Source organism: Megascapheus bottae, chromosome 2 (assembly GCF_031878675.1).
Source record: "Megascapheus bottae isolate mThoBot1 chromosome 2, mThoBot2.hap1, whole genome shotgun sequence".
NCBI classification, from domain to species: domain Eukaryota; kingdom Metazoa; phylum Chordata; class Mammalia; order Rodentia; family Geomyidae; genus Megascapheus; species Megascapheus bottae.
This window is the reverse complement of record NC_143510.1, coordinates 77,910,150-77,934,358: the sequence shown is the minus strand read 5'-3', so window position 1 is coordinate 77,934,358 and position 24,209 is coordinate 77,910,150. Positions and strand designations below refer to the sequence as shown.

Sequence of the window (24,209 nt, the reverse complement as noted above, 5' to 3'; positions counted from 1 at the left end):
AGCCTCCTGAGTAGCTCGGTTTGCAGGCATGGGCCACTGGTCCCCAACTAGGAGGCCTGTTTTAAGAAGGGCTGTTCCAAGAGGTGAAATGGGATCTACTTCTCTTAATACCTAGTCTCAAAAGTTGCACAGTATGCTATTGGCCAGAGCCTATCCTGGGCCAAACCGGGTTCCAGTACATCAGAAATGGATCCCAATCTCTTGATGAACAGATTGGCAGATAATCTGTAGCTATGTTTAATCCACCATAAGAACATGTGAAGAAAAGTGTGAAAAGTCCTATTCGACATCTGAGTTTTGGGTTCCTGAGTGATGAAAAATGGAAAATCAAGAAACCAGCATCTCAACTTACAAGTTTTGTGAGGAGAGCGCTAGTTTTATTTAGTCAACAGCAAAAAACAACCCCTCCCAAAACAAAACGGTAGAATTGTGTGTGAAAATTATGAATAGTCTGGAACCTTGGCTTCAGCAGCACTTTTGAGTATAGTAGAGACTTACCAGTCAAAGACGGAAAAAAATGTATTTGATGTGAAAGATCTAGAAGAAAAGGAAGGAGACCTAGAGAAAGGTGGCCACAGAGGCTGTAAGAGAGTTGGAGAAAAGAGTGCTACTAATAAACTTCAAATACCATAAAGAAGTCAAGTAACAAGAAACAAAAATGTCCATTAGCCATTGTCAATACAATGTCAATACAAACCTTTGATGAGCCATGAAAGCAATAGTAAAGATAGAATCTAGAATTTTATGTTAAAGAATACAAATAATACTGAGTGGAATAAAAGACTGGTTACCTGTGAAGTATCTTTTAAACTTCTTTTCTTTTCTTTTAGAGTCATTTGGATCCCTTTCGGTTGCTAAAATACAACATTGTATCAGCATCTAAATTTACAGGCAGTGATTGTCCACTTCTAGTTCAAAGACACAATATTATCCCAGGCATTTTTTTGGTATGTGCTTTAAAATAGATTACTTTTAGCTCAACTATTGTTTGTGATGCGGTCTAACTTGGAGATCATGCATAGGGTCTGTAGAAGGCTGAAAAATTCAGAAATAGCTGTTATAATAACCCTTGACTACAGGTTTTCTTATTGAGTTATCCTAATGAAGTTAAAAATTAGACAATGTCAAAACTGAGGTGGCCAAATGTTTTGGTATTGTGATTACTGTTTGTAGTAAAATATTCTCACTTTTAAGAAGCTTACATAAGTAGTTAGGTAAAAACTATGAAAAACTACTGAAGTGAGAGAGCTCAGTGCACAGAGAAATGAAGATGTGAAGGTAAGTAATACTGTTATTAATCCTGACTGAAAGAGATAGAAGCTGAAACTTAATTAACTTATCCAAGGTCAAAGAGCTAGAAAGTAGAGGTCAAGGTTGAAATACATGCTGGGCACTGGTGGCTCAAACTTGTAATCCTAGCCACTAAGAAGGCCAAGATTTGGGGATCACAGTTTGATCAGGCAGAAAAGTTTCTTAGACTCTTGCCTCCAATAAACTACTCATAAAAAGCTAGACATGCTGTTTTGGCTCAAATGGCATAGAACACTAGACTTGAGCACAGAGAGGCTCAAGCGTAGTCCAGAGGTCCCCAGTCAAGCCCCAGACTGAACAAAAGACTTTCGAATCAAAATTTTCTCACTATCAACAGAAACTGCTTTTAGTAAAAACACTGCAAGAACGCCTACAACGTCATCGCAGTCCTGCTACTTTGGATACATGTAAGGATGTAATGCTTTTAGTTTGTGAATGAGTTCCAGATGAGAAGAAACTAAATGAATGTTGAACAAAATGGTACAGTGCCTCTTAACTTCTTACAGAACACAAGCCATCTTGTCACATGTGCCAAAGAACAGTTTAGATGAAAGAAAAGGACTGAGGGTTCACCCCACACATCTCTAAGTACTACAACATAGAAAGTGAGAGTAGCTTAATCACTGATTTTTTTTCTCTCTTTCTTTCTCTCCCCCCATCCTTCTCCTCTTCCTCCTCCTCCTCCTTCTTCTTTCTTTCTTTCTTTCTTTTTTTTTTTTTTTTTTTTGCTAGTCCTGCGACTTGAACTAGGGCCTGAGCAATATCCCTGAGCTTTCTCAAGGCAAGCACTCTTCTACCACTAGGGCAAACCCCAGCCCCTACTGATTTCTTGAAACTGAATATTTACTAGATTTCAGTTATGAAATTTGTTTTATTTTCAAACTATACATTGTTGTCACTGTGAACAGCCCTATTGTGTGGAAGGGAAATTTTCTATCACCAATGATCACCTCACCACCACCTGGATCTTCTGGATGAACTTGCTTGGTTTGTAGCCTGGATTCTAATACATTTACTTGTGGTTAAGAGATGGAAAAAAATCAGTCAGCACAGTGAAAATATATGTGTTTCTTAAGTTATATTCATCTGGTCCGTCAGAATACAGAGTTTGGCTGGTGACGTTGGCCTACTTCTCTGTAAGAGGATATTAACAGTGGTTGCTGATCACCCGAGACAAGTTCCCATTCAAATACTGGCTGCCAAACCAAGAATATGGGGAAGGCATAGGATCTGTCTGTCCACTGGGTGACAGTGTTGATCCATCATAAATAAATCAGAAAACTGGTTCCTGAAGGACTGTAGCCAGATGGCACATAGAAGGCCTTGGGGAGCTGTGCTGCTTCACCTCCCTGAGTGAGCAGAATGAGTCTATATTTTATCTTTCAGTGGAAAATGTTGTCCTATTACTCTGTTTCTTTGGGCGAAGCATTGCAGAGCACGTATGTGATTTCCATAATAAACTGCATTTCTCAAAATGTAAACAAGGCAAATAGCTTGCTAGGAACAATGTGACAAATGAGCTCAGAATTCATTTTAGCTGTTTATTCAGATTCACTAGGTATTTATTCACATAAGCATAGATTACTTCAGGGCTTTGAAGAGGGGCACAGTTGTTATTGCAGCATGTTGTTTTCAAATCACCAAGTCACAGGTTTATATCCTTTTGTCCCTGACTTCAAGAGGGCAGCAGGAAGACAAAAACAAAAAGCTGCAGTTTCCAATTCCATGTGATTGCTGGAAATGACAGAGGTGTGTGAGCATAATGCATTACAGGAAGAGGAAGTGAAATAGCCAGCCCAACAAGACAGAAAATGAGTTTAATGGTTTAGGAAGCTTTCAGAGGGTTGATAGATGTTCATATTTTTTTTTTCTCTTCCACTCCACCTCTCCCAAAATAGAAGACAGAGGATAATGACTCAAAATATTTGTGACTTCATTACAGTGTTTGGTGAGCAAGGAAGTTATGTTAATGTGAAGCTCTGCGCCAAATTCTTCATTAGGTTAGAAAGACTAAAAAATAGGATGTTCGATTTAAAAAACAGATCACCTGAAAGGTTTCTTTTTCTTCTTTGTTTTATTTGGTTCAATTTATGCATCCTAAATTATTATATTTTGTACAGTTAATGTAACAAAGGTTTTGAATAGTTAACACTATAATCACAGTATTTTCTTTTTTCTTTCTTTTTATTTTTGCCAGTCCTGGGGCTTGAACTGAGAGCCTAAGAACTGTCCTTGGGCTTTCTCAAAGCTAGAGCTCTACCACTTAAGCCACAACACCTCTTCCAGCTTTTTGTATGTATGTGGTGGTGAGGTATCAAACCCAGGTCTCTGTGCATTCTATGCAAGCACTCTACCACTAGGTCAAACTCCCAGTCCCTTTTCTTTTTCTTTTCTTTTCTTTCTTTCTTTCTTTCTTTCTTTCTTTCTTTCTTTCTTTCTTTCTTTCTTTCTTCCTTCCTTCCTTCCTTCCTTCCTTCCTTCCTTCCTTCCTTCCTTTCCTTCCTTCCTTCCTTCCTTCCTTCCTTCCTTCCTTCCTTCCTTCCTTCCTTCCTTCCTTTCCTTCCTTCCTTCCTTCCTTTCCTTCCTTCCTTTCTTTCTTTCCTTCCTTTTTTTTTTTTTTTTTGCTAGTCATGGGGACTGAACTCAGGGCCTGAGCACTGTCCTTGGACTTTTTCAAGGCTAGAGATCTACCACTTGAGCCACAGCACCACTTCTGGCTTTTTTTTAATGTATGTGGTACCGAGGAATCGAACCCTGGTCTTTGTGCATGCTAGACAAGCACTCTTACCACTAGGCCAAACTCCCGGCCCTTCTTTTTTTTTTTAATTTGAAATTTATTGTAATGGTGATGTACAGAGGGGTTACAGTTACATAAGTAAGGTAATGAATAAATTTCTTTTTGAACAGTGTTACCCCCTCCCTCATTTTCTCCCTCTTTCCCCCCTCCTGGTCCTCCTTTTCCTAAGTTGTAAAGTTCATTTCCAACATAGTATCTAGTGAGTATCACTGCTGAATTGGTTCACCCTTTGTTGACCATTTCTGTGATTCCTCTTCCCTTCTCTAAATCAGATAACATTATATACAAGACGAAGGGCACAGAAATAACAGGGAATAAACCAAAGGAAAAAAATGAAAGAAAAATAACTACAAACAGTACAATTAAAAAATGCCGCTTGGTTCCATTTCTTGGAGTTCATTTCGATAAACATTACCTTATAAGATGATCATTTGCACATAGCTTTCCCCTAAGAATATCCTCCTTTGTTCTCAGTGTGCCAATGCTGTTTAATTAATTATGTCCAAGTGCATTTATTTCTTTTTATCCATTGCATTAGCTCATAGATTTATTTTATTTTATTAGCTTGTAGATTTATAGACACATTCTAGTTGTTAACAAATGAAGGAAAGCATGCAGCACATGTTTCTTTGAGTTTCGATTACTTCACTAATATAAATTTTTCCAAGTCTTTCCATTTCCTTATGAATAGGTTAATGCCATTCTTTCTGATGGAAGCATAGAATTCCATTGTGTTTATATACCACATTTTCTTGATCATACATCCACTGAGGGGCATCTGGGTTGATTTCATATGTTAGCTATGATAAATAATGCTGCAGCAAATTCTGGTGGCATTAGTGTGTGCTGGTTTGTGGTCATTTGGGTAAAACCCAGGAGTGGGATTGTTCTATGTTTAGTCTTTTGAGGAACCTCCATACTGATTGCCAGAGTGAACAAGTTTACACTCCTACTACCAGTGCAGTAGCATTCCTTTTTGGCCAGCATGTGTTATTAGTTTTCTTGATAATGACCTTTCTAACTGTGGTGAGGTGGAATTTCAATGTTGTTTTTTTTTTGTTGTTGTTGTTGTTTTTTATTTTGCCAGTCCTGTGGCTTGAACACAGGGCCTGAGTACTGTCCTTGGGCTTTCTCAAGGCTAGAGTTCTACCACTGGAACCACAACACAACTTTTTCTATGTATGTGGTACTAAGGAATTGAACCTGGGTCTTCGTGCATGCTAGGCAAGCACTCTACTACTAGGCCAAACACCCAGCTGTGAATGTTTTGATTTGCGTTTCTTTTATGGTCAGAAATGTTGAACATCTTTGCATGTATGTATTGGGCATTCTTATTTCTTCTTTGGAGAAGTCTCTTGTTAAGTCTTTAGCCTACTTATTAATGGGGTTGTTGTTTCTTAGAGGATTTTTTTTTTTTTTTTTTTTTTTTTTGCCAGTCGTGGGCTTGAGCTCAGGGCCTGAGCACTATCCTTGGACTTTCTCAAGGATAAAGCTCTACCACTTGAACCTGAGTACCACTGTCAGCTTTTTTTTTCTATGTATGTGGTACCAAGGAATCGAACCCAGGTCTTTGTGCATGCTAGGCAAGCACTCTACCACTAGGCCAAAAGCCCTTTTTGGGAGGTTTAATTTTTTTTTTTTTGCCAGTCCTGGGTCTTGAACTCAGGTCTTGAGCACTGCCTTTGGACTTTATCAAAGTTAGAGCTCTACCACTTGAGCCACAGCACCATTTCTGTCTTTTTCTATCTATATGTGGTATCGAGAAATCGAACCTGGGTCTTCATGCATGCTAGGCAAGCACTCTACCACTAGGCCAAACCCCCTGCCATGGGAGGTTTAATTTTTTGAACTCTATATTTTAGATACGAGGCCCTTGTCTGATGCATAGCTAGTAATGATCTTCTCTCATTCAGTGGATTTTATTTATCTTGCTAGCTATGTCCTTTGCCATGCAGAAACTCTTCAATTTGATGCAGTCCCATTTATCCAGCCTTTCTCTGATTTGTTGTTTCTGGATCTATACTTAGGAAGTTTTGACCCATGCGAAGGAGCCCTAGTGTTTTCCTATCTCTTTTTGTAATACTCTCAGGGTTTCTGATCCAACATTGAGGTCTTTGATCTGTTTGGAATTGATTCTGGTCCAAGATGATATATAAGGATCTAATTTCAGTTTTCTGTACATGTATAGCCAATTCTGCCACCACTGTTTGTTGAAGAGGCTGTCTTTCTTCCATCCTGTGTTTTAGGGATCCCTTGTTAAAGATTAGGTAGCTGCAGGTCTGGTGATTCATTTCTGTATCTTTGGTTCTATTTTATTGATCTTCAGTCCTGTTCATGTGCAAGTACTAAGTTTTTTTCTCTTTTTGGTTGATCATGGGGCTTAGACTCTGCTACAGCCATACTCCTGGGCCTGGGCATTGTCCCTGTGCCCTTCAGCTCAAGGCTACTGCTTTACCCCTTGAGCCACAGTGCCACTTCCAGTTTTCTAGTGGTTAATTGGAGATGAGTCTCATGGTCTTTAGGTCTTTAATGCCTGGGCTGGCTTTGAACCTTGATCCTCACATCTCAACCTCTTGAGTAGCTAGGATAACAGGCATGAGCCACCATGCCCAGCCTAAGCTGTTTTGGTAACTACAGCTTTGCAGTCTGGGAATGTGCTTTAGAGTACTTGCATGTATGAAGGCCTGGTTTGATTACTCAGTACCATATAAGCAGAAAAAGCCAGAAATGGCTCCATAGCTCAAGTGGTAGAGTGTTACCCTTGAACAAAAAGAAGCTCAGGGACAATGATTAGGCCCTGCATTCAAACCCCAGGACTGGCAAAGCAAACAAACAACAACAAAAATACTATAGCTTTGTAATAGAGTTTGAAGTTTGGTATTGATATTCTTCCAGCACTGTTATTCCTGCTAAGGATTATTTTTGCTATTTGGGGTCTTCTTTTATTCCATATAAAATTTTGGTTTGCTTCTTCTATATCATTGGAGAATGTTGTTGGGATCTTGAAGGGTATTGCATTGAATTTGTAGATAGCTTTGGGCAGTATTGCCATTTTCATGTTAATCCTCCCAATCCAGGAGCATGGGAGGGTTTTCTGCTTCCTTAAATCTATTTTGATTTCCTTTTTCAGGTCTGTAACGTTTTCATCAAAGCCTTTAAGGCTTTGGGTAAGTGAATTCCTAGGGTTTTTTTTTGGGGGGGGGACTATGACAAACTCACCCAAATAAATAAAATTAGAGACGAAAATAACATTATGACCACCATTATGACAGAAACAAGATTATAAAAGAGTATTCTGCAAACCTTTATGTTTGCAAACTGGAGAATTAGAAATGGAAGAATTCCTAGCAAGTGCCAATGTATCCAAACCAAGAAGACTTAAACCAAGAAATAGAAATGGCGATTAAAAAGCCATCTAAGAAAATTCCAGGACCAGCTGGCTTCACAGCCAAATTATATAAGGCTTTCAAGGAAGAACTCACTTCAATACTCCTCACACTCTTCAATGAAATTGAAAGTAAAGACCACTATCAAACTCATTCTAGGAAGCCAGCATAACTCTCATCCCCAAACTGGATAGGGACTTATCAAAGTGAGAATCATAATGACACTTGAAATTACTTCTAATAGTGATAGTATTTTCCTTTTTGAGGAATATTTCAGGCTTTGAGGATCTGGGGTACTCTAAATATTTTTATTTTTTGTCAGTCCGGGGCTTGAACTCAGGGCCTGGGCACTGTCCTTGGGCTTTACTCAAGTTTATCGCTCTACCACTTGAACCACAGCACCACTTCCGGCTTTTCTATATATGTGGTACCAAAGAATGAAACCCAGGTCTTTGTGCATGTTAGGTAAGCATTCTACCTCTAAGCCAAACTCCTGACCTACTCTAATTATTTTTGATGTAAGACTGCCTCTTATAATTCTGCAAACATAATTTATGTTTTAGTTTGCATTCCTACTAAGCTTTTTTTTTTTTTTTTTTTTGTGAGTCAAGGGGCTTGAACTCTGGGCCTGGGCGCTATTCTTGAGTTCTTCTGCTCAAGGCTACCTACCACCCTACTCCTTGAGCCACAGCCCCACTTCCCATACCTACTAATCTTTACTTGACTGTTATATGCTATTTGAAAATAGGCAAATGAAGAAATAGTCCACTTGTAAAAAAAGGAAACAAATGAAAAAGAAGAACTGTTCTCCTTGATGAACATTGATGTAAAACTTCTCAGTAAAGTTCTGGCCAACAGTTGTTGAAGTCTTTCAATAACTAATAAAAAGAAATCATACACTATGACCAAAGGAGATTCATTCTAGGGTTGCAAAGCCTTTTCAGTATATACAAGTCAATTATTGGAATTCAGTACATCAACAGAAACAAGAATAAGCACCATGTGATCATGTCAACAGATGCAGAAAAAGCATCTGACAAGATGCAACAACTCTTTATAAGCTCTAGAGAAGCTAAGAATCCATGAAACTTTCTCAATATAATAAAAACTATATATGACAAATCTTATACAAACCTTCTACATTATACTTAATGGTGAAAAGTAAAAACCATTTCTTCTAAAATCAGGAATGAGACAAGGATGTCCATTCTCTATACTCCTTTTCAATATAGTATTACAATTTCTAGCTAGAGCAATAAGGCAAGAGACAAACATGAGGGGGGATCCAAATAGGGAAAGAAGTAAGACTCATCCTCTTTGCAGATGACATGACCCTGTATTTAAAGAACCCCATAGATTCCTCTCCCAAGTTACCTGAGCTAATCCAAAACATTGGCAAAGTAGCAGGGTATAAAATTAACACACAAAAGTCAGTAGCTTTTCCAGCATTCCAAGATTTTAATTGCCAACAATGAGAAGAGAAAGGCTGAAGATCTTGCTTCAAATAAATAAAATTGTTCTTTTATGACCACATCCTTAAAATGTTTTCTTAACTTTTCACAGATGTATGTTCAGGGAAAATTAGTATTTGCCAACTTTATTTTCAATGGCTATAGTACATCTGCTAAAGATCTTAAAAAACAAATTGTGAAGACAAAGAATGATTACCATATGGGATATTTTCTTCCTAAAGACTATAGGATTGGGTAAGTATTAGACATATCCTTTCTTCCTTCTTTTGGTGGTATGAGGGTTTGAACTCAAGGCCTTGTATTCATTTGGTTTGCTTACTCAATGGGTTCTCTGGTATCATTTGAAGCACACCTCCAGCTCAATTTTTAACACTATTTTTAAAACATTTTTTTTTTTTTTTTGCCAGTCCTGGGCTTGAGCTCAGGGCCTGAGCACTGTCCTTGGACTTCCTCAAGGCTAGAGCTCTACCACTTGAGCCTCACCACCACTTCTGGCTTTTTTCTATGTATGTGGTACTGAGGAATCGAAGCCGGCTCTTCGTGCATGCTAGGCAAGCACTCTACCACTAGGCCAAACTCCCAGCCCCTTAAAACATTTTTTATTGTAAAGGTGATGTACAGAAGTTACACTTACATAAGTAATATAATAAGTACATTTCTTTGAAGTGTCACCCTCTCCCTCCTTATTCTCCTCCCCCCAAAAAGTATAGTTCATTTCCAACATAATGTCAAGTATCACTGCTGCATTTGTTCACCCTTTTTCCTACCATTTCTGGGGTTCCCCTTACTCTCCTCAAATCATTTAAATTTACATATAAGACAAAAAATACTGAAATCAAAATCAGTGACAAAAGGGGGAGAGAGAGAGACCAAGGAGCTACAAAAAGCAAAATAAAAATCCTTGTTTCCATTTCTTGGAGTTTATTTCGATAACCATCACTTTATAATCATATGCACATAGCTACTGAGCCCTTGTGTTCTTCTCTAAGAATATCCTTGTTTTCATTGTGTGAATGTTTAGAATCCCATTTATAATGTCCAGGTGTAATTTTTTTTTACTATCCATTGGGTTTACTTGTAGATTTATAGTCACATTCTAATGATTCCAAATGAGGGAAACTGTGCAACTTAGGTTTCTTTGTATCTAGCTTACTTTGCTTAACATAATTTTTTCCCAAGTCTATTTCCTTATTAATAGGGCATTGCCATTTTTTCTAATGGAAGATAGAATTCTATTGTGTTTATATACCATATTTTCTTGATGTATTTGTCCATTGAGGGGCATCTAGGCTGATTCTATATCTTGACTATAGTAAACAATGTTGCAGAGAACATGGTTGTGTGGGTAATTTTAGTGTGGCCTGATTTGTGGTCAGTTGGGTAAATGCCCAGGAGTGGGATTGCTTTGTCGTAGGGAAGCTCTCTGCTTCGTATTTTGAGGAAACTCCACACTGCTTTCCAGAGTGGTTCTACAAGTTTGCATTCCTACCAACAGTGCAGTAGTCTTCCCTTTTAGCCAACATTCCCATCGGCATCTGTTATTGTTCGTTTTCTTGACAATGTCCATCCTAAAAGGGCTGAGGTGGAAGCTCAGTGTTGTTTTGATTTGTATTTCTTTTATGGCCAAAGATGTTGACCATCTTCTTCATAAGTCTAGTGGCCATTTTTACTTCATCTTCTGAGAAGTCTTTCTTTAGGTCTTGAGCCCATTTATAAACTGGGTTTTTATGTCTTAGAGGATTTGTTTTTGGGGGCCTTAAGTTTTTGAGCTCTAGGTATATTTTAGATATGAGGCCCTTGTCTGACTCATAACTAGTAAAGATCTCACTGTTTTTTTTTTTTTAGAGAGCTAAACACATTAATTATTTTTAATTTAAAATGAGCTAATGAACTAGATAGATAACATGGTAGAATGTACTTAGGGTACATACAAATATCATAAACTGGTATCTACAGAGAAGGATCTGACTTGTAAATAAGTAGAATAGCCATTCATACACTGTTAAAATATAATTTAGTAAAATATAACCTGAAGGTCGGATCTGACTTCTTTTTTTTTTATATATTTATTTTTTTATTGTAATTAGTAAAAGGGTTACATGATATTTGCCAGATAGAAGGTGCATTAATTCACATACATTGATACCCTTTCACATGTCTTGGTACCCGTTTCCCTCCCCCCCCCACACCCCCCACCCGTCTTGGTTTTCCCCCCTTCCCTATCAAATTTCAAATATCCAAATACAAATAAATTCAATATATCAGATAACAAAGTGAGATACTATACCAATATGAGATAACCAAGGGACAGCAAAGGAGATGAGAGACAACATAGTACATTAAGGACAACAATCATTCATTATATGGCTTTTGTTTCACTATCCTGGAGGTCCTTTCAATTAGCTTCACATTATATGTCCTTATGTATCAAGATTTTGCTCTATTGCAAATCTCTGCTAGTAGAGCCCAAGGTTTCTACTGATTATGACGAATGAGGGAAACCATTGAGCCTAAGTTCCTTTGAGTCTGGCTTACTTCACTTAATATGATTTTTTCTAAGTCTTTCCATTTCCTAACAAATGGGGCGATGTCATTCTTTCTGACAGCAGCATAGAATTCCATTGTGTACAAATACCACAACTTGTTGATCCACTCATCAACTGAGGGACATCTAGGTTGGTTCCATATCTTTGCTATGGTGAATAGTGCTGCAATGAACATTGTTGTGCTAGTGGGTTTAGTATGTCCTTGTTTCTGGGTGGTTGGGTAAATGCCAAGTAGTGGAATTGCTGGGTCATAGGGGAGTTCTATGTTTAGCCTTTTGAGGCACTGCCACACTGCTTTCCATAGTGGTTGAACGAGTTTGTACTCCCACCAACAGTGTAGTAGTGATCCCTCCTGGCCACATCCCCTCCAGCATCTGTTGTCATTCGTTTTCCTGATCCTGGCCATTCTAGCTGGAGTGAGGTGGAATCTTAGAGTTGTTTTGATTTGCATTTCTTTTATGACCAGAGATGTTGAGCATTTCTTCATGTGTCTATAGGCCATTTTTGTTTCTTCTTCAGAGAAGACTCTCTTTAAGTCTTTGGCCCATTTTTTAATGGGATGGTTGTTACTTTGGAGGTTAGTTTTGGAGTGATTCAATTTTTTGAGATCTCACTGTTTTTCAGATGGGGTCTCTTGGACTTTTCTGCCCAGAATGGCTTCAATGTACATTGTCTGGACCTCAGCCTCCTAGTATCTAGATTTTTACTTTTTAGATTAGCATGTCTCAGACAAAGTGGCAAGCTTCAAAATGTACTTTTATGGGAATTTATTTCTCATGTAAAATCTTTCCCAGACAGGGAGAACAGGGCTTATTTATTAAAAAGTGCAAAGAAGGCCACTTTCTCCTTTTAGGGGGCATTTAATCTACAAAGCCATTTTAGAACTTCCAGGAAAGTTCCAAAGAGTGTGGGTAAACCAATTTGACCACTACTGTTAATGTATGATTCCTTAGATATTAACTTCCCTGTTGATGTCAAGATGTCTTTTCTGACAGGAAGGTAATATTAGTCAATAAGTACAACCTACATTCTCCAATAAGAATGGTGAAAATGGAAATTTTAACTTAAATGGATGTTTTCACACTGTTAAATTAACATGTGATATATGTCAGAAATAAGTCATGCTAATGAATAAAAAATTAGCAACTTTTAATTTTTTGTATATTAGATGCTGAAAAATACAATGTAATAGAAACAGAAGGAAAAGGGTCTTCTTTTCCCCCTTTAGCTATTCATTCCTGTTGTAAACAGTAGAATAAAAAAGGTACACAAAGAGATATGTAAAGCAGCACAGATTTTATTAAAGATGCATTAAACTTACGAAGAACAATAATACAGGAATTATACAAAATCTACAGTTGGGTTCTTATAAAATGCTTTAATAACGAAGTTAACAAAAACTGATCTGATAAAATACACTTTGATTAATAAAGAACTATGCTCTAAAAAATATTCGCACACCAATACATAGCTGCATTATTCCTAATAATTAAGAAGTAGAAGCAATACAAATGTTTACCAGTAGATGAATAGATCAATGAAATGTGATAAATATGTAGTCTATGTAGCCCTAAAACAGGAAATTCTCATATACTACAATATGGAGAACTTTAAGATATAACAGGAACTAAAATGGTGGTTACCAGGAGTGGTAGGGAAGTAAAAAAGAGAGTTGCTATTTACTGTGTAAGAGTTTCAGATTTGCAAGATGAGGTCCTGGAGATCTATTTCACTACAGTGTGAACACACTAATCTTTCTTAACTCTATTCTTAAAAATAGTTACGGGGTTGGGGAGGGACGCAAAGATGGGGCTGGGAGTTTGACTTATTGGTAAGAGTGCTTGCCTAGCATGCACGAAGACCTGAGTTCAATTCCTTGGTACCATATACATTAAAAAAAAAAAAAAGGGCTGGGAGTTTGGCCTAGTGGTTAAAGTGCTTGCCTAGCATGCATGAAGACCCGGGTTCGATTCCTCGGTACCACATACATATAAAAAAGCTGGAAGTGGTGCTGAGGCTCAAGTGGTAGAGCTCTAGCCTTGAGAAAACCCAAGGACAGTGCTCAGGCCCTGAGCTCAAGCCCAGGACTGGCAAAAAAAAAAAAAAAAAAAAAGCTGGAAGTGGTGCTGTGGCTGTGGCTATGGTAGAGCTCTAGCCTTCAGAAAGCCCAAGGATAGTGCTCAGGCCCTGAGTTCAAGCTCCAGGACTGAAAAAATAAACAAACAAAAAACAAAAAAAAATCCCAGTTACTATGGTAAAATCTAAGACTTTTAAAAAATTATTCCAATATAAAAAAATTCCTTGCCACCTCCCTTTCAATGCTTACAGAGTCTTAAGTCTTCAAGGTCCTACCAAATAAAAACCCAAGATAAGGCCATAATAATTTCAGACTGTAGCGGATGAGCAAATATAGGAAAACACTGCAGAAAAGAAAACACAGAGGGTGGGGGGTGTGGGGGGGGAGGGAAATGGGTACCAAGACATGTGAAAGGGTATCAATGTATGTGAATTAATGCACCTTCTATCTGGCAAATATCATGTAACCCTTTTACTAATTACAATTTAAAAAAAAAAAAAGAAAAGAAAACACAGAGAAGTAGAAACACCAATGGAATCTTTGGAATGAGTGTCTATGGGATGAACCAACTCCATAGTGAGTCTCAGGTGAGTCTCAATGGACTCCCAGTCTTATCATAAAGGATAACTCACTGATCTAATTTTGCTAGTGTGAGGAAAGGTCAGTGGAAGTGCACCATTTTAGGATCTCATGTGTTATTTATATGTGCTCTAACCTGTTGAGGCATTAGCAGCATGCATTTTCATTTTATACCAGTTTTTGGCTTGAGATCTTTTCGTGCCTTTTAGGAAGTCCTATTTCCTAAAATAGGACTACGAAGTTACCCCCCAAAAAACTATGCAAGTGATTGTAGCAATGTTATGGTATGAGTCCATGTGATGAAGTTATTAGGTCATGCTTTAAAATCTAGAACAAGAAAGGACAAAAATAAAAATTTATTAAAAACTCTCCCAAATACTGATGCAAAATGTAAGGTCTCTGCCCATTTCTATTATTATCACATGAGCTTATTTCATGTTAATGAATCTCTACAAGTGAGCTTTGAAATGCTGTGTTCTCAGTAATGTTAAAGGAAAAAAAGGATACTATCTTCAGAAATGAGAGGCTAAAATAAAGAAGACTGAGGCAATGTTGTTGAGTAAAAAGTAATTTAGGAAAACAAAACTCCAGGGGTGAGACTGTCTAAAGTGAAATGTACTTTTTACTTGACTCTTATAACTGTAGTCCTCTGTACATCACCTTTACAGTAACTATATATATATAACTATATATATATATAACTATATATATATACTGAAAAAATAACAATTAAAAAGGAAAAGGAAGAGGGTTATTTTTGGATAGGGTTGACTTTTTTGTGGTTAGGAAGTTTTTGCTTGGCTGGTGGTAGAGTGCTTGCCTAGCATGTATGAAGTCCTGGGTTCAATTCCTCAGGACCATATAAACAGAAAAGGCCAGAAGTGTGCTGTGGCTCAAGTGGTAGAATGCTAGCCTTGAGCAAAAGAAGTTCAGGGACAATGCCCAGGGCCCCGAATTCAAGCCCCAGGACTGGCAAAAAAAGGAAAAAGTTTTTGCTCAAAATAGACCTTGTCATCTATTTTATTATTTAGTAATAAAATTACAAGAATCCTCTCCACAGGCAATTAATTATTACCATACAGAATTTCTGTTTGTTATGCCAGTTTGAGGAGACAGTATTGTTACCTAATGTTATTTTTCTTATTTTAAAAGGGGTACTCAACTATTTGTTGCTATTAGATAGGCCCACATGAAAAAGAGTGAATCTTGGTGAACACAGGATGTGTGGTCAGGCTCAGATTATCTTCATCTTCTCACTCTTGATGCTCCAGGAATGATGCGAGAGTTTAGGTTGGTTCTAGGATAGGCCCAGGGGCCTGGTTTGATCTGGGATCCCTGGGACCATACCTAGAACAAACCCAAACAAAACCAAACTCCTCGGAAGTGCTTTCAGCTTGGGCCGGCTTCTGGGCTTTTCACTCACATGGACCTTGAGAGTTGTCCCAGAACAATACATCAACCTTTCAGTGATGAGTGTGACATTTCTGGAGCCTCCATACCGTTACATACCAGTGCTGTGTCCAAGGAAGCATTATTTACGCCATAGTATGAACACAAAGTAAAACTGACAAAAGTGTGGGCAAATTTCAGTTTAAAAATAAATGAACTTTCCTTAAGAATTTAGTTGGGAAGGGAAAAAAGGATATGCAGTTGTAAAAGGCATGCTTTAGTTTTAAGGCGAAAAAAATAAACACACTCATTTTGTATGTATCAACCTTTAGGAATTCTTACAAAAGTGAAAAATGTAAAGCTAAAATAGCAAAATTACCTTACACTAAGAAATTCTTAAGATATAAATGAGAGAAAATATTTCTACAATCCTTAGACTAGCTTCATTTTTGAAGAAATGTATTCACAAGTATACCCAGCTTAAAAAGCAATCTATTGCAATAACATGTTGCAAAGTGCATTTGAAGATAAAACTAATTTCACTGCTGAAAGGCTTAGACTAAAATGTATATCATTTTAGAAATGTTGTATACATGTAAACTTACTATGTTATATGCATAAAATGGATTCTTCTTGGTTCCTGCTAAACTTCTGCATGTATCATTTTTGGATTATACTGCTCACAACTGTACTTAAAGAGAAACTTTCTCTTGTAGCACTAAGCCATATTTGCATTGTGCCTATCTCTCCTGTAATGACAGTCTTAACTCAAAAACCTTACACTGGTTTGAATTGTTTTTTTTTTTAATATTATAATAACTTTTCCATTAGCGTGGATACTTGAAAGCTATGTTTCGTGGTCAGAGAATATACTTACCTTTCTATACATGATGGAATTATTTAGTAACCACATGGTTACTAAAACACAGTATGCATGTTGGTAAAAATGAACTGTTTGCTTCTATGACAGCTACACAGATGTGAATTTCACTTGAAACTACAACATGCAAATTGGTTTTTTCATTCCAGGAAGAAAAATAATCTTTGCTTAATAATTTCACATCCTAAATGACAATTTAAGCCTGCCAAACATAGACATATTTCATTCAGTATCCTTAGATCCAATAGTGATAACTTGTCGACTTTTTTTTTTCTTTTCTGCCAGTCAGGCTTGAACTCAGGGCCTGGGCACTGTCCTTGGACACTTTGTGCTCAGGGCTAGCACTCTGCCACTTGAGCCACAGCACCACTTCCAGCTTTTTCTGTGTATGTAGTAATGAGGAGTCAAACCCAGGGCTTTGTGCATGCGAAGTGAGCACTACACTATGCTCTTGGCCCCTTCTGGTCAACTTTTAAAGTACATTTCCTTTAATTTTTTTTTTTTTTTTTTTTTTGCCAGTCCTGTGGCTTGAACTCAGGTTCCTGGGCCTCTTTTTACTCGAGGCTAATGCTCTACCACTTAAGCCACAGCATGCTTCTTTCAGCTTTTTTGAGGGGAGACTTTTGTGCCTGGGCTGGCTTTGAACCACAATCCTCAGACCTCATCCTCCTGAGTAGCTAGGATTATGGGCATGAGCCACTGGCACCCAGCTTAGAACATTTCCTTTCTTTGAATGAAAACAAAGGCACTATTTTGAATGTATCGTATTAAAATTTTTTTATAGTGGGGCTGGGAGTGTGGCCTAGTGATAGAGTGCTTGCCTAGCATGCATGAAGCCCTGGGTTTGATTCCTTGGTACCACATACACAGAAAAAGCTAGAGGTGGTGCTTTGGCTCTATCCTTTTGAAAACTCAAGGACAGTGCCCCAGGTCTTGAGTTCAAGCCCCACGACTGGCAAAAAATTCTTTATGGTTTGGTTGCATAGAATGTATAAACTTTATTCTCAGGTTTCTGTGACAATAATAAATGTTTCCTTATTTTTTCAGGGCTTAATCTATTTCCCATGAGTCTTGGAAAGGAAGACATATCTCTCTTAAAAAGCTGAAGAAATATTACCAATTGGTATCCAATTCAAATATAAAAATATGCAAAATGCTAACTCCAAAGGACTGGTTTTAATCAGAGCCAAAGAATTGTGCTATAGAACTAACTTAAGGGAAAGTGAAGTATTGAAACAAAACGGTTCCTTTTGTATTATAGAACAATCATTCTTCTATTTAGTAAACAGGTATCTAACCTAGTAATTTCCAGTGAAATCCCCGTAGATTAAAGGGAGCAACTTAACAGGTGCTGGGTAATAGATAACAAAAATCATGCACTAAGTAGAAGCTATTTCTTCAGGTTTTACTGCTTCATCTATTTACTCTTACCTTGTAGACAATTCTAAGGAGCTTAGCCATCTGCTCTCCAAAACCAAGGCAAATCAGAAGGCACACTATGAAGGTGGAGAAGGGCTACTGTTTGTTACATGCGCACTTAAGCAATGGAGGATATAAATGGAGGAATCAGAGCAAGTATCAAAAACAAAACTAAAACAGGTCCAGCAGAATGGAGCCACTAAGTACCAGAACAAATAGTTCTCAGAGTTTAATTAGTTCATTAAGAGCATAATAACTAACAACAGTACTCATTTTAATATCCAGGACTAAACTATAAAGAAAACAGCAAATCTGTAAGTTTCCAACTTCCTTCAGAAGTAATTACAACAGGTTTTAATGATGGAAGTTCAATAGAATACTGGGATTCCTAGAGTCGTTTTCCACATGGTCAAGTTAGTCAGTTCTTAGTAATATCAGACATGTTTAGCAAATTCTTAGCACAAAACTAAGCAAACCCAGAGTTCAAGCCCCACAAAAAAAACCCAACCCAAACCAAACCAAAACCAAACAACAACAAAAAAAAACCCTAAGCAAATCAAAGAACACCAAACTGTCAAACAGATATCAAGAAAAAACCCTCAGCTTTGCTTCAGACTACTTACTCTTGTTTTAGACAATTCTAGCGAGCGTGCAATCTGTTTTCTCAATCCATAGCAGATTAGATGCAGCAAATTAGAGACCTACTGCAGGAGGCAGAGACACAACACAGCAGTAAAAATGACAGCTGATAATAGGGAAAAAATAAACTGTGAAAAAACAGACAAATTCAGAAAGCAAGGCAATCATAGGGCACAGGGGCACAGATACTATACATCTCAGTGTCCCTGAGAGGACAATATATCACCCAGTGACAGGAAGTGATGCCCTTAAAGAAAAGGTTAGACTATGTTTTATATATTCAAGAAATAACTAGAAAAAGGTACAAAGTTTACTTGGTTATTAAAATGTTATACTCAATGATTAAATGGACTTATCTCCATTATCTGAAAAATTAATTGATTCAAGTTAGTTCTCTGTCAATAATGATAGGATGGATGAATGAGCCTAAGCATTGTTTTCATATATTTTGTTAAAACATTTGTCACTTTATTTTCTAATCTGACATGAACTGCAAAGATATATTCTTGTGAATAGAATTGGAAAAATGACTGCCTCGTTGTCATTCTTATAGCACTGACATCTATGCAATTTCAAAGCTAGCTGAGCTAAACAACAGCCTTAGGCTATATAGTTTTTGTTTCCTTGTTTTATTTGGATATAGAAAACAATATACTATGATAAAACAAAATGAGTTGAACTTTTCTTCTCATTTATAAAAATTGGGCAAAAATTTATTTTAATAGGATAAAAGCGGTCCCCAAAGACAAATGAAATGCAGGATCCTAGCTTTCTAGTTAATATTCTATTGACTTGCAACTGTTGAAGTGGAACACATACCAGTTCTTTTACTGCTTTAACACTAGTCTTTGTAGTTGGGTACCAGCAGCTCATGCCTGTAATCCTAGCTGCTCAGGAGGCTGACATCTGAGGATTGTGGTTCAAAGCCAGCCCGGGCGCTAAAGTCCATGAGACTCTTATCTCCAATTAAACATCAGAAAACCAGAAGTGGAGCTGTGGCTGAAGTGGTAGAGCACTAGCCTTGAGCTGAAGAGCTCAGGGACAATGACCAGGCCCAGAGGTCAAGCCCCATGACCGACAAAAACAACAAAAAACATTAACTTTTGTATCTTTTAGTATATGAATCAAAACATTACTAGTTAAGAAAACTGATTTTAAAAATTTTACCTATTTTACTAACAAATATATAACCAAATTTTGCCTTTCAGTCTTATATGTTTATTTCACTTTTAGTTATCTGAGAAGAAATTACTAAGTATATCATTTAGCGGTTTTTCTTGGAAAACTTCCCTGGACCTGCACTATTAACTTTGGAATGAAGGGTCTAAAACTTAAAACTCCAGCCTGTCCCTCTGTAATCAGTCTTGACACCATTCTTTTTAAATATCCTTAGCAATTTGCCTTATGTGTGTGTCTCCTGGTTTGCTTGTATCTGGTAACTTAAGAATTCAGAATTGAGTTGATGTTTCAGTTTCTAATGAAACAGATTCAGATACTGTGAGTGCAAATCATTCTTGTAAGGACTTAACTCATAAAGTGAGATAACACAGATAGCTCCGTAAATAAGTGAGGATAACAAATCAAAGACCAGCTAGAGTCTAGCTCTGGATATGTCAATGAGGTAAGGTTTTGATGGAAACAGAGGAAAAAGACTTAAGATGCAACAGGTACCAAGTCGAGTATTGCCATGATTTTACAAAGGGTCAAAATTCTTCCTTGGAGTACTACTTTGTTCTGGTAAAACAAGCCATGGCAATGTTTGTATTAGAAACTGTAAAATTTGAAAGTGCAAGTTTTGCTCACAAAATGTTCTTCCCATAAATCTTCAGGATAAAGAGTGGAAATTATTAAAACTAGAGCAAGACGTGGTAAGAAAAAGTAAAGTGTTCAATAATAAGAACAGCAGCTTATATTATACTGGCACCTTTGTTTATATATTCTAAAGTATTCATGGCAAGAAGAACTGCTACCCAGATATTCTTAGATTCTGCTGGCCATAAACATTACCTACCTAGTCTATATCCAATAATAATTAGGAATTACAGAGTAAGGCCCAAGATCTGCAATAAGTCTTCTGATGCAGATACCTGATCAACCACTAGGGAACACTAACTTACAAGCTGACAAACTAAATAACTTAAACAATAAAACAAACCCAAATATTGTTATCTAGGGAAACAGATGGCATTTATAACATGAGAAGTTTCTTCCTTCCCCTTAAAATTTAGCTATTTCTGTGTTGCTAAGTATAAACTAAGCTATTGTTCTTAGGATGATAATTATGTTAACTCTCAGAATTTTAGCGAAAGACAAAAATCACTCAAGGTACAAAAGCTCACTATTATTCATATCAAGCAGAAGCTTTTCCTTGGGATAAAACACAGTGAAAACAAAGGGTGTGGGGGGAGGGAAATGGGGACAAAAACATGAGAAGGAGTATCAATGAGTGAGAAGTAATGCATCTACTACCTGGCGAATGTAACTGTAACCCCTCTATACTTTACCCTGACAATAAAAAAAAAATTAAAAAAAAAAACACAGTGAAAACAAAACACCAAGCCTTTAGTATAAGTCAATTTACTCACTAACAGTGATAAATTGCAGGAATCTGAACATGTTTCAGTGTAGAGACAATCTAGAGTCATGTAATTTCCTTTTTAAAATAGTAGCATAAATTGAGTTATTCCTACGTTTCTCCCAAGGAATGTCTATAAACTATGCTAGTGGACAGAAGCTATAGGTTTCAAAGCCAGTATATTAATGAAAATGTAATCACAACACAAAAATAAATGAGATTGTTCAAAGCAGTTTTTTTAAAGAGGTAGTTTGTAAATGAAATTCTAGGGAGAATAAGGATGCTTTCCAAGCAGCTGACAGGAATTTTCCTGAGTCTCATGAAGATGAGCACATCTAGAAAAATAGCAGCATAGTCACCTGCTTGTGGCAACGACACATTAGCGAACAGATACAAAGAACTTTCTGTTAAGGTGGACATGGTGGGTCTTTGGTGGGTTGTGGGGCTTGAACTTGGCCTGGGAGCTGTCCCTGAGCTCTTCAGGTCAAGGCTACCACCCTACCCTTGAGCTAAGCCCCACTTCCCATTTTCTAGAGGTCCTCTTGTGCCCAGGCTGGCTTTGAACCTTGATCCTCAGATCTCAGCCTCCTAAGTAGCTAGGATTACAAACATGAGCTACCATGCCCAGCTAAGATGGTTGGTTTTTGAACATAAGGATCTCACTTAGGCATCACTTCTTTCAATTGTAACAGGAACAAAAATTTTGAAATGGTAGTTTTTAAAGTATTACAAAGTTCTCTTTTAAGATGGTAGGATGTCTGAAAATGAACTATATATATATATATATATATATATGCAAGGAAACATATCATAACCCTAATACTTTTGAAACTAGTTTTGAGTTCCAAACCCCAGCACACATCAATTGTATGAATTCTTTTATTCAGAACCTGTACCTTTAAGACTGGTATAAACAAAAATAAAATACAAACAATTGTTATTGACATAATAGCTGCAATTGTTAACTGCAAGGATACAGTAAAAAGGAGTCATACTAAATGTTAGTGTTCTTGCAAGAGAATTATTCTAATTACCTTATGGTAGCAAATCCTGGCAAGAAATGATACATTCATTTCTTATTAAAAGTATGTAAAGAATTATCAAGATCATCAGTTGTGCCACATTAAAATAGCTGTTTATTCAAAAAGAGCCCTTACCTTTCTCATTTTTCTAAAAGACCATCCATTTACAGGTAACTACTAATTTTAGATCAGTTATTCAAACCAGGGTTCTTTCTGTAAATTCACATCTTAGCTTTAGACAGAGTAAACTTACACTCATTTTCCCTTTGCAGTCTTGAGGCTAAAACACTTTTATAAAAGGAAAAGTCTAAAATTACTTCATCTTGAGTCTCACTTTTCTTCTATGTCATTTTCTTCAATTACTGGTTCTTCCTCCTCATCTCCAAAAGTCTGTTCCTGCATGGTAGTGAAGGAGAGAGATCTAGCAGCCACTTCTGCAGCAAGGCCAGCAGTGAAGGTAAATTCTGGTGACAGCTGTAGCCGTGCCAACCTCTGCTTAATGGAGGGCTCTGGTGAGTCTCTGGTATCTGAGTCTCTGGAACGTGAAGGGGCAGTGAACAGGCCACCACTACTGGCCTGCTGAAGTTCGTGCTCTCTCTCACACTGGTAGTACATTGTTTCTTTAGCTCCTCCATGGGAGACCTCATTTGCTGTGGTGTCTTTGTTTTGACATTCTACTGGGTCCTCACATATATACTCAGTCCTACTTAGCTCATTGTAAGCTGTGGAAGGTTTACTACTTTCTTCATCAACATTGTTTTTACAGACTTCTCCAGTATCTGAATTCACAGATGGTTCTGAATTACTTATGGGTTCCACTGGGTCTACAGGAGACAAGGATTTCAACACAGCTTCAAAGAAAAAAGGAAAGAAAAGGAAAGAAAAGAAAAAGAAAAATAATAACTAAGGACTCAGCAATGATTTAAACTCCCAATAATTTTTTTTCTTAAAAAGAACAATAAATAAAAGCTTAATGAAACTTCCTTGTCAAATCAATGCCTAAGAATTTAAATAAGATGGAGGTTTGTTAGAGATTTTTTAAATGAAAAGCAATGGTCCTCAAAGTATGGTCTCTGAACCAACAGGACCGATCATCACCCACGAGGTTGTCGGAAATAAAAATTCCAGTGCCCGATCCCAGATTATTGTATTTGAAGCTCTCAGACTGGGGGCAAGCTATGTTTTATAAATCTTTCTCTTGATTCTGATGCATATTCTTAGAATCATTGTTGTTAAAGAATAAGTAATGTCATTTTTACTATATCAAGGCCTCAAGTGACCTAGACAGTGATCATATATTCAATATAAACATATACATACATATATATATATTTACAAGTTAAAGTGGTAGGGAAACAAATGTAACATATAATTAGTCTTACTTGCTGACCACCTAAAAGACCCTAATGGAAGCCATATTTCTACATATTTTGCAGTGCTACAGAAAACACAAGTGAAATAAAAACTCAAGATCACTACTGAACCAATTACAATCCATGAAAAGAATACATGTCCATACGGCAGAAGGTTGTCCTTGCAAGGAAAATGAAGTTTTATTTAGCCCCTCTTGATGTTAGTCTCTCCTCCCAGCATGAGGGGTTAGTACAAAACAATCTATTATGAAGCATGACGCAGGGAAAAAGTGCTTCTTGAAGATCTGGCGTGTACTTAAAAAATATATTTGTAAAACATGTCCACTTCCAAGAACTAACTCCACTAGAGAAGCAGCAACCACAGAAAAAAAATGGCCACAGCAGGTTCCAGTGTAGAGTTTCCCTCTCTAATTCCATTCGGACTTTACCCCTGTAGGCAGAGATGAAAACAACTCTGGAAGATGTACTGGAAATTTTCATGGGAAAAACAATAATTTATGGTATCAGCAAATTTTTACTTATTTTCACAAATGACAGCATTATTGCTTCTTAAACTGCAAACTCTATCAAAAGCACATACCTGAGAATGAGAGACATTTCTCCCACTTCCCCCTTGTGTTAATAGGTAATTTTAAAGCTACAGGAAGGAAATACTAAATAAAAAATACAAGCTTTATATATCAAATGCTATTTTCAGTACTATGTGCACTTTTAGTTCATATTTCTGCTAGTCCTTAACAAATA

The 24,209-nt window shown here is 37.1% G+C and overlaps 2 protein-coding genes across 6 annotated transcripts in view; one reads left to right on the top strand and one right to left on the bottom strand.

Moving 5' to 3' along the window:
• The window catches only part of LOC150067364 (uncharacterized protein C3orf20-like), an 85,171-nt gene extending 67,503 nt beyond the window's left edge, over positions 1-17,668 (top strand). The window contains exons 12-14 of the mRNA XM_090328418.1: positions 831-947; positions 9,058-9,200; positions 17,485-17,668. Of these exons, the coding sequence (XP_090184544.1) occupies positions 831-947; positions 9,058-9,200; positions 17,485-17,491 (267 nt within the window). The 3' untranslated portion in view covers positions 17,492-17,668. The remainder of the gene's footprint in view (positions 1-830; positions 948-9,057; positions 9,201-17,484) is intronic.
• Positions 17,669-21,884: 4,216 nt separating this feature from the next.
• The window catches only part of Vezt (vezatin, adherens junctions transmembrane protein), a 60,396-nt gene continuing 58,071 nt past the window's right edge, over positions 21,885-24,209 (bottom strand). For 4 of the 5 annotated variants that reach the window (XM_090328413.1, XM_090328414.1, XM_090328417.1 and 1 more), the window contains exon 12: positions 21,885-22,943. In XM_090328413.1, the coding sequence (XP_090184539.1) occupies positions 22,423-22,943 (521 nt within the window). In that variant the 3' untranslated portion in view covers positions 21,885-22,422. Of the gene's footprint in view, positions 23,896-24,209 lie in introns of all 5 variants that reach the window. The other variant, XM_090328416.1, reaches the window with a different exon arrangement.